Source organism: Sinocyclocheilus rhinocerous, unplaced genomic scaffold, assembly GCF_001515625.1.
Source record: "Sinocyclocheilus rhinocerous isolate Xijiao unplaced genomic scaffold, SAMN03320098_v1.1 scaffold5220, whole genome shotgun sequence".
Classification (NCBI taxonomy): Eukaryota; Metazoa; Chordata; class Actinopteri; order Cypriniformes; family Cyprinidae; genus Sinocyclocheilus; species Sinocyclocheilus rhinocerous.
Window position 1 is genome coordinate 1 of NW_015642558.1, and position 10,056 is coordinate 10,056.

At 34.2% G+C, this 10,056-nt stretch overlaps 1 protein-coding gene across 1 annotated transcript; it reads left to right on the forward strand.

Annotated features, from left to right (window-relative positions):
- Positions 1 to 3,778: 3,778 nt before the first annotated feature.
- Positions 3,779 to 8,861, forward strand: LOC107756198 (myosin regulatory light chain 2, skeletal muscle isoform type 2). The gene is made up of 6 exons (XM_016573228.1): positions 3,779 to 3,857; positions 4,145 to 4,240; positions 4,889 to 5,069; positions 5,691 to 5,769; positions 5,868 to 5,916; positions 8,217 to 8,861. Exons 1-6 carry the CDS (start codon positions 3,855 to 3,857, stop codon positions 8,319 to 8,321), a joined length of 513 nt encoding a protein of 170 aa, XP_016428714.1. The 5' UTR covers positions 3,779 to 3,854; the 3' UTR covers positions 8,322 to 8,861.
- Positions 8,862 to 10,056: the final 1,195 nt, after the last annotated feature.

The following is a 10,056-nucleotide window of genomic DNA, read 5'->3' on the forward strand; positions in this document are numbered from 1 at the left end:
CCCTAGAGGACGCAGTTCGAAGTTCCCATGAAAGGGAACACACGTAGCACTCGGACGAACAATACCGGAAAAGGAACTCAAAACAGGAAACACTTTAAATGCACAACTTAATCAGGGGAAGACGAGACACACCTGGAATCAAATGAGAAACAATCAGGGAGCAGGAACAGGAAGATAACCAAATAAGGGCAAGGAAGGCACATGGGGAGCAAAACACACACAAAACAAGGAACAAAGTCTGACAGTATAGGTAGGTCACACTATTGTTTCATTGTTCTTGCTTAATTGCTCCCAAATTTTAGATAGTTGCAAATATAGTAGGCAGTACGTAATTTTACAATAAGTACCCCTTAGTTATAAAATACTTACAGTATATAAAAATTTTTATTTTCCAGGTTGTTACCCCTTTATTCCCAAAACACTGCCTATTTTTTCCTTTATACATACGGCACACTATTATTACAAAAACTGTTATTATAATGTAAATTCAATTTACTTATTTATTAATCCATCTATCTGTTCTCCAAATGGTTTGTCTATCCCAACATCTCAAGCCACAGGTGAGCGAAACACACTAATAATAATAATAACAATATTATTATTATTTTTTAAATTATTATTATTATTATTATCATCATCATCATTGTTATTGTTATTATTATTATTATTATTATTAATATTAATAATTATGATTGGGTTCCTGAAACACCAGTGTCATTAAACGATTAAAACATGTGCTTAAAATCTTTGGGGGTGCTTGTATATTTTACATCTAAGGAGCTCAATTGACAAAAGTTTGGGAACCCCTGCCCTATATTTAGCTCAGGGGAGGGAAGAGGGCATATGGTTATAGACCAGGTGACAACAGCCATGAGTGAAAGTATGTTTATCTGTGTGTGTAAGGCCAGAAGAGAATGTGTTATTGGAAAAAGAACATTTGGGCTAGCGTGAAACAGTTTCCACACTTGGACGCTATTCATTTGTTCAAAAAGGGGTGTGTGAAAACCGGGGGATAGCGAGTTATTTCTGTTCACAGCTGTCTCTTTTTTCACTACACCTTTGCTTAGTGGCCCTTAAACTGTTCAGTTATTTTACATAAACTACTTATACCATGCCCACTTATAAAATTTCAGGTCAATATATTATTACTCAAGGGTCAGTCTTTTCACATGGCAAAATCTTCCAATTTCAAAGTACATTACAAAAATATTACTTACGAGACAAGAGAATTAACTGTAAATGTACGAGTTTGATTCTCAGGAAACATACTTTCCAATAAAATGTATAGCTTTAACACAGTGAGAGGCATTCAGTGATGTTCTAAAATATATTTTGAACAATGCATGTGTATATAAGCTGTATTTTACTTGAAAAATACTGTAAAAAGTAATATCATGAAATATTATTGCAATTTTAAAAAGCTGTTTTTTGTTTTAATACATTTTAAAATGTAATTTATTCCTGTAATAGAAAGCTGAATTTTCAGCAACCATTATTCTAGTCTTCAGTGTCATATGATCATTCAGAAATCATTCTAATATGCTGATTAAGTGATTAAGATTTCTTATTTTTATCAATGTTGAAAAAAAAAAGTTGTATTAATGGTTTTGTGGAAATCACGACTTTCAGGATTATTTGATTAGAAAGTTATTTGATTGGAACTGAAATCTTTTGTAAATGTTTTACTGTCACAAATTAATTTAATTGAGGCCATATTTTTATATATTTTAAAATACATAATTTACATAAAATATAAACATTTGCTCTATGGGTAACTAGACTTAATGGAATTCTCATTGATGTTTCATTTAGGTAGTAATAGTGCTGTCAAAACAATTTTATTTGCAATTAATTTAAAATATTTAACGTGTTACAAAAAAAAAAAGTTTTATTCTTTCCTTCTTTCTTTCATACATACATTTTTTTTTTTCGGCAGACTTGTGCGCTATGGGCACACAACCCTATAGTCCTGAGTTCGGCTGAACCGAATCACCCTGGCTATTGATGGATAAGAACAAGGAAGGAGTTTTGGGTGGAAGGTTTCACTATAAGACACTGCCTGATGAGTCATTGGATTATACAAAATAAATCTGTGCATTTTGCAAAGACAAATTTAATTATCACAGAAGCAATTCATCTTTGACATAGTCCTATCACTTAAAAGCAAAACACCCAAAAGAAGCTAACTCTACAGGGCCTCGCCAACATAAATTACAGAAGTAGCCATGTTATTTGTGTGCAAATAATGAGATCTGTAAGTGATAAGGTAACGAATGCGGCTAATGGAATAGCAAAAATACTGCCGCCTAATTATGAGAGATTGTGATGAACTGTCATGGCTGTGATTTTAAAGGAAGTGCTCTTTGCCTGCTTTCTGGAGGAGTTTCCCCCCAAACATTTATTTTCATTGCTGTCTAGCATAAATACTTAATATGTCAAAGCAATCTGAGGACAGGATTAAGAAATGTGTTTATGGCATAATAAATAGCTATAAGCAGTCACCCAAAATACAAATAAAAAAGACCATAAGAGCAAGCTCCCTGCAGAGAGGTAGTGTCAGTTCCCACAACCCTGTATTTGAATGCATACCTTCAGTGTTGGGACCATGATAAATGTCCAGCTATGAATGCATATATGGTGTGAAGTGGGAGGGCTGCAGAACACTGTTTTGGACTATACCAGGAGCCTATAAGCTCCCCAATATAGTGCCCCAGTACTTGAAAAATATGTTTAGTCATCAAACGTCCCTTACATTCAGACATTTATTCATATAATATATACCATACAATACAGCACCTTTATCACTTGCCAATATGTTAATATGTTGTTAGTTAGCCACTGTTTAGAGCAAATCTTAACTAATTTACATATTTTAATGTTCAAAAACATATTTACATTTATTTATGTTTACAGTTAGTGACTTACACAAGTATTACAAGAGGAGTGAAAAATATAGAATCACAAAAAAAGTTATGTAGGGAACAAAAGCTAATCTATCATAAGTAATAAGCTACATAAGCTTATATGTAAGCTAATATAAGCTACATAATATAGTAATATTTCACTTTCAAGACTGATAGAGGTATTAGCAGGATATGCCATTATATTTACATTATATTTGCACTGTATGTGCAAAGAAAAAGGCTTTCTTACTGGACACACAAGAAAGTGTTATATTGCATATATTGGATATTTCAGTAGATTATGCAAGAATATTGCTGAACACTTTTAGACCTTAAGCTATATACGCCACAAAGCAAACAAGGTCTTATAAATATTCAAACTCACCAAATGCTCATTAACTGTGATAGTAGTAATGTGTGTCTATAATAAAGAGGCTCAGTAGTTTAGATCTTTTGAATAGGTGAATAACACTAACTCACAATCTCTTGTTTGGTCTTTAGTTACATGATTAAATGATTAGGATATTAAGCAGTTTTAATCACTGATAATAAGAAATTCTTGCTGTAACTGTTCAGTCTTACAAAACAGAGTCAATAATATTTAATAAAAAGAAACTGAGCCCTTAAGTCAAGCCAGCAACAATCTCTTGGGCTTGCCATATTTGTCCGCAAGTTAAACCAAACTATTGCCAAAATTACTGGACTGAATTCACCTCATTCCAAGGCGTGCAAATCCTATTTTGGATCAGGAATGAAAAGTGACACCAAAGCACCCCATATACCTCCTCTCTTGTACTTTCACCAGCTCTCACTTTCCTAAACCTGATGTTCAGGCTAAAGTTAGCACACCCAGGCCCGTATATAAGACCCCAGAGGGGAACAAGAAGATGTCAGTTACATCAGCGTGGTGTATACTTCCCCTCTTTTTACCAACTGCAAAAACTTTGAGAGATGGTGAGTGTTTTTTTAGAAGGTTTTCCACAAAAAATATAAACACTCTTTTTTTATAATGAGATTAATTGATGAACACTTCTTATCATTTGATGATAGATTAATCGGTGGCGATAGATAGACAGACAGACAGACAGACAGACAGACAGACAGATAGATAGATAGATAGATAGATTGATAGATAGGAAGGAAGTGCCAGTGCATTTAACAACTTTACATGTTGCAACTGTTAATATTGAGCAGCAAAATATTTTAGCATATTCACTCTACGTGTATGTTTTTCCCTCTAGGCACCCAAGAAGGCCAAGAGGAGGCAGCAGGCAGAGGGCGGCAGCTCTAATGTATTCTCCATGTTTGAGCAGAGCCAGATCCAGGAGTACAAGGAGGTAAATTTCTGCTAAACCTAAGTCCAATACATTAACATTTAGATGAACTTAAGAGGATAGTTTTAACATCAGTCAAATCAGTAGTCATTAATTACATGCTCCCATGCTCATGTGTTTGAAAACCTTGAAAATTTTAGATTGCAGATTTCTATGTTTTAACTAGTAACTCAGAAAGTGGTCGATTTTAGAACTATTCAACAACTGGAAAAAAGTAATCACAAAGCGTAGTATTGGTTTTATGTTCAATAACCAATGGCATCAGCGTTAACTATATTTACAGTTTATACTTACACTTACAGTTTTATAGCTATTGTAAGTAGTAAAGAGGGGTGGTAAAGAGATTAGTTGGGGCTGGCAAATGTAACCAATCCCCCCTCTTTAAATATCCCCAGTCTTGTTGTACATTCCGTGACCTTTTAACAGCTTAGAAAGACAAGTGGGCAGCAGCTGCCAAGATACTTGGTCTCAGATGTCATCTCAAGTTTCATAGATATTCTGAAGAAAAACATCAAGACCTGATGCCAGAAGGGAAAAATTTCATAACTACAAAAATAATATATTCTTGTATGAAGACAACATGTCTATCTTTTGGGACCTATGATGCAATTAGAAGTTAATTAACTATCTAACACTCTCTAAAACAAACAGGCTTTCACAATCATCGACCAGAACAGGGATGGTATTATCAGCAAGGATGATCTGAGAGATGTGCTGGCCTCCATGGGTCAGCTAAATGTGAAAAACGAGGAGCTGGAAGCCATGGTCAAAGAGGCTAGTGGCCCCATCAACTTCACTGTCTTCCTCACCATGTTTGGTGAGAAGCTGAAGGGTGAGTCCAAATCTTTTCTGACTTAGTTTATTCTTGTAATGTCTGTTGCTAATACATTTGGTTTGGGGTTAAGTATTAAACTTTGTAAACTTTACCTGAACACATAATTCTAAGTTGCTGGGACATTTACATGCATTTGGAAGACACTGTTATTTAAAGTGACTTACAGTGCTTTAAAGATAAAGATTAAATAAGTTAATTAATTTCTTTAGGAATCAAACCTATGACCTTGGTGTTGCTAGCACAATGCTTCACTGTTTGAGCTACAGGACGATGACAAAAAGTGCAAAGCAGCACCGTTAGACTTACACTGACAATGAAGGATAATCCTAAATAATATCTAGACACCACAATATAATAAATACTTGTACATTGGCACTTTTGACTTAAGTGAGTAAGCAACCACCCAGAACAATCTCTGCACAGCAATGCCCTGGAAACATCAAATATCTTAGATTTATGGCAGCACGTTTTTCATAGACAAAAAAACATTTTCATTTTCTCCAGAAAATGTTGAAAATATAGTTTTATATTTATATTGTACATTTGAAGTGTTGACATCTCACATCAAGCATTCAGATCAAGAATTCACAACATTTATTCATCAAACTCTTCATTTAGGCGCTGATCCTGAGGATGTTATCTTGAGTGCTTTCAAAGTCCTGGACCCTGAGGCTACAGGCACCATCAAGAAGGAATTGTAAGTATCCTGACCTATTGGTGTTCACACTAGAGAATGAATAAATAACTATGGTGAAAGGTCATTTTCAAGAATGTAATATTTTATTTTATTTTCAGCCTTGAGGAACTCCTGACCACCCAGTGTGACAGGTTTACCGCTGAGGAGGTTAGTCGTAGTTGGATTATTTTAATTAGTGGTGTTTGCTAATTTAGGAATCACAGTTACATTTTCTCATACTTTAAGTTTCATGTATGTGTAATTATCCCACACCATTAGTGCTACGGCCATGTATCAAATTCAAATTGTGCGGTTTGTTTTTCTGCGAAGTGTGTAATTACTGTTTGCCTGGCAAGCAATAAAAGTGAAAAATATCCCTTAGACATACAATTACACTATTGCCCAGCTCCAAACTGATAAATGTGATACATTTTTATAAATTCTATTATAATTTTTATAAATAGATTTTTATAATCTCAAAATTTACATGAATTTACATTTAGCAACAAAAAATTAAGCATTAAAGCAAATGTATGTAAAAAATTTTTACCTTGATATTTCAATTTTAAAATCATTCTGATGGTACACTGACTTCTAATAAGGCAAATGGCTTCTGTTTCATTCCTGTGTTCCTGCAAATTTCTGCTCTGGGAGTATATAGTTTTGGTGAGCAGGTACAAAATTCCACAAAAAGGGTGTGTTATAGCAGCAACAAATGTTTGTGTACAGCTATCCACTGTAATTATGGCAGTGATATATTAACAATGGTGAAGCAAACTCACACCTCTGAAGGTGCCAGTTAAGAGAAGAAACTTAAAGAAAAATTATAACTGCACACTTAAGTATAGACTTTCTTTTATTATCAATGTTTCGGCGTGAGAACCTTCATCAGGATTTTAAAAAAAAATTATCGTTGATAATAAAAGAAAGTCTATACTTAAGCAAGTGTGCAGTTATAATTTTTCTTTAAGTGATACATTAACAACAGTGAATTTCACTCCAAAATCACAAAACCACATGCAGATGCTTAAGGTATTATAAATTTGCTTTGAAACAATGGCTACGTTTACATGCAACCAAATAATTCGTTTGTAATCGGATTGATGGCTCAGTCGGGCTGAAAAGCCTTCATGTAAACACCTTAATTGATCCGATTGGGCTCGATCAGAATGAAATTTCGATCGGATTGAAGGGGGTGGATTCCGATTTGAAGTTTGTAGGGCTGCCCTCGACTAAGGATTTTTCTGGTCGACTAGTAGTTGTTCATTTGAAGCATTAGTCAACTAATCGCACGATTTTTAATAAACCATTTAAATCATTATAATGAGCCTTTAATTGCCTACAAAGCCTAATAAGTGCTCAAGTACACACATAAAGCTTGCCACAGCGCACTGGCAGAAGTAATGATTATCAATGTGTCAAGGAAAAACAGTAAGGAGACTGCATTAACATTTTAATAATTTGCTTTCTAATAACGGCTTTCTTTGTTTTCGGAAGTCGACGACACTGACTTTGCAGTAGTGGATGCGTTTCACATGGATTACATAATCTGAGAATTTGTTTTCCATTTGAATTGGTTCATTGGAAAGTATTTCACTCTCTATAGATATATTTTTAATGTCTGTAAGGCAAAGATATACACGGAATTTAGTGCTCAAGTTCACAGACCGAGACGGCAGAAAGCAGATCATGTTTGCTTTCATTATTTTACAAAAATGCGGTATTGTGAGTGCACACAAATAAACGTAGAGTCTTTACAGATTTGAAAGATGTGTTACCCTTATCTGTATGACCAAAAATGACCAGTATTTTAAGAGCAAGTCAGTGCACCGGCGCCTCCATCTGTCCTCCAGTAAGCACTACTGTTCAGCTTCCACACTCAGCACAGATACTTGAACAGCGCACATTTCTCTAGGATAACATTAGATTGAGTGGCAATGTAAAGTTGCTAATACTTACATATTTCAGATGATAAGCCATATTTGAGAGGTCAGTGAATGATAGTTGAGCTTTTGGATGTCCTGCCCGTCGATGTACTGTATTACCACAGACCAGCCGTTAACGATCTGTTAGTCACAGGCTGCGTGACATCGCCCATTGATTTTTTTTTTCTGTGCGACTAATAAAATTTTGGTTGACCAAGCCTCTTCTGGTCGACTAACGTTTATTCGACTATTAGGGGGCAGCCCTAGAAGTTTGTGACATATAAACGTGCACATCAACCCGATCACTTTATTTAGCATTCATGTAAACACTACATTCAGATTCATCAATCGGAATGAATTCAGTCCGATTGAAACAAAAATTGTGCATGTAAACATACTGAATGTGTATTATGAAAAGCGCTCTACATTGAAGGAGTGAACTGAGCCATATATGGAGACATATGGGATTTTTTTCCATGTGTAGCAAAGCATTAAACCATTTACTGATCAATTCTTTAATATCTTCTGATTATTTTCTTTTAGATGAAAAATCTTTGGGCTGCCTTCCCTCCAGATGTGGCTGGCAACGTAGACTACAAGAACATCTGCTACGTCATCACACATGGAGAGGAGAAAGAGGAAGAATAATCTCAGTCCATCAACCATCTCTCTACCTCCTCTCATTACCACAACATCTTGTTACATTTTCAGTCTCCCCATGGTCTATCTGTCCTCTCAAAGAAAGACGTGTCTAAACTGGAGGTCTGTTAGAATTTGGGCTGTCTGAATGTTAGTCACATGGAGCTAATGTGATAATTTTCAATAAAATAATCTAAAATCACAATCTCTCTGTTCTCTCTGCCATTGTTTCCCTTTATAAATGTATAAGCAGAGGAGATATTTAAAGAGATGGTGCATCTCTGTAACAGAGTGCCACCCTCTCTATCAATGTCTCCCATTTGTTTTCTTGGAGAGACAGAAATATTAAGAAAGAAAGACATTGAGCACTAAGAGAAGACACAGAAGATAACAAAGTGAGGATGAGGAAAAGAAACAAAAGAAAACATTTTTGTTTCACACCCCACCCCCCACCCCCTGTTTACTCCTCCATTCCAAAGTCCTATTTCCTTGCATTTTTCTTTCTCTTAATTCATCTCTTTGTAATCAAAACCACCTGTAACTCAAAGATAACACAAAAGCACCTAAATCTTTCATACTCCATGTGTCTGTTCTTGTCAATTTCCTGCCTCTGCAAGTGAACCAATAATAAATCTTTTACAATAAAGGGGTCATAAACTGCATGCATATGTATGTATGTATGTATGTATGTATTTGTTTTATTTTATAATGTTTTTTGCAGTCCAGTTATAATGTTAGCAAGATGTTCACATCAAACAACACTTATTTAGCATTTAGAAGTAATAGGCTATTTTCTATCCTGTTTTTGACCCTCTCTTTAAAACATTCCATTTTGATAGGTGTGCCACATTCATGACTTGAAAGCAAACACCCAATGCTATAATTGGGCAACAGTTTTGCATATAAAAAAAAACGTATATATATATGTTGCATATGTTAAAACATTATTAAAAATAAAAATATAAAAAAATCTGAATGGCTGTTTGACAATATTTAAATACTGTTCGACTTCCTTTGACCTCTGTGGCAAGCATAGATATGTATCCACCTTATTCTTCAACGCAGAAGTAAGCCAATGGATGAGACTTCCGATTCATTAGCCACTATAGGGAAATAACAAGAAGAATGACTAATGTGCAGTAAACGGTATTGTTTGCACTACAAGCCAGTGTGTTCATAATATACATACATTATATATATATATATATTAGTGCCATCAAATGATTAATCGCGATTAATCACATCCAAAATTAAAGTGTTTGTTTACATAATATATGTATGTGTACTGTGTATATTTATTATGTATATATAAATACACACACATACAGTGAATATTTTCAAAATATTTACATGTATAAATTTATATTCTTATATAGTATATATTCCTATATTGAACATATAAACATAACATTTTTCTTAAATATATACATGCATGTTTGTATTTATATATGAAGAGTTCATTTGCAAAAACCGATAACTCCGTTTTTTTTCTCCAGAATTCACGTTTTTTTAAATTGCGCATTCCAAGTAATATCAATCAAACTGCAGTTGGGTTGTTTTGATTAAGTAATATTAACCTAAACAAATACAGGTAATTTACAAAGTTAAAGTTAATTGAAAGTAATTTTTTTTTACATATTAAAAGTTTGTTTTATAGCAAAAGCAGATAACTCCAACCAGGGGTGTAGCCATAATTTCAGAAGTGAGGGGGACAGAAATATATATATATATATATATATATATA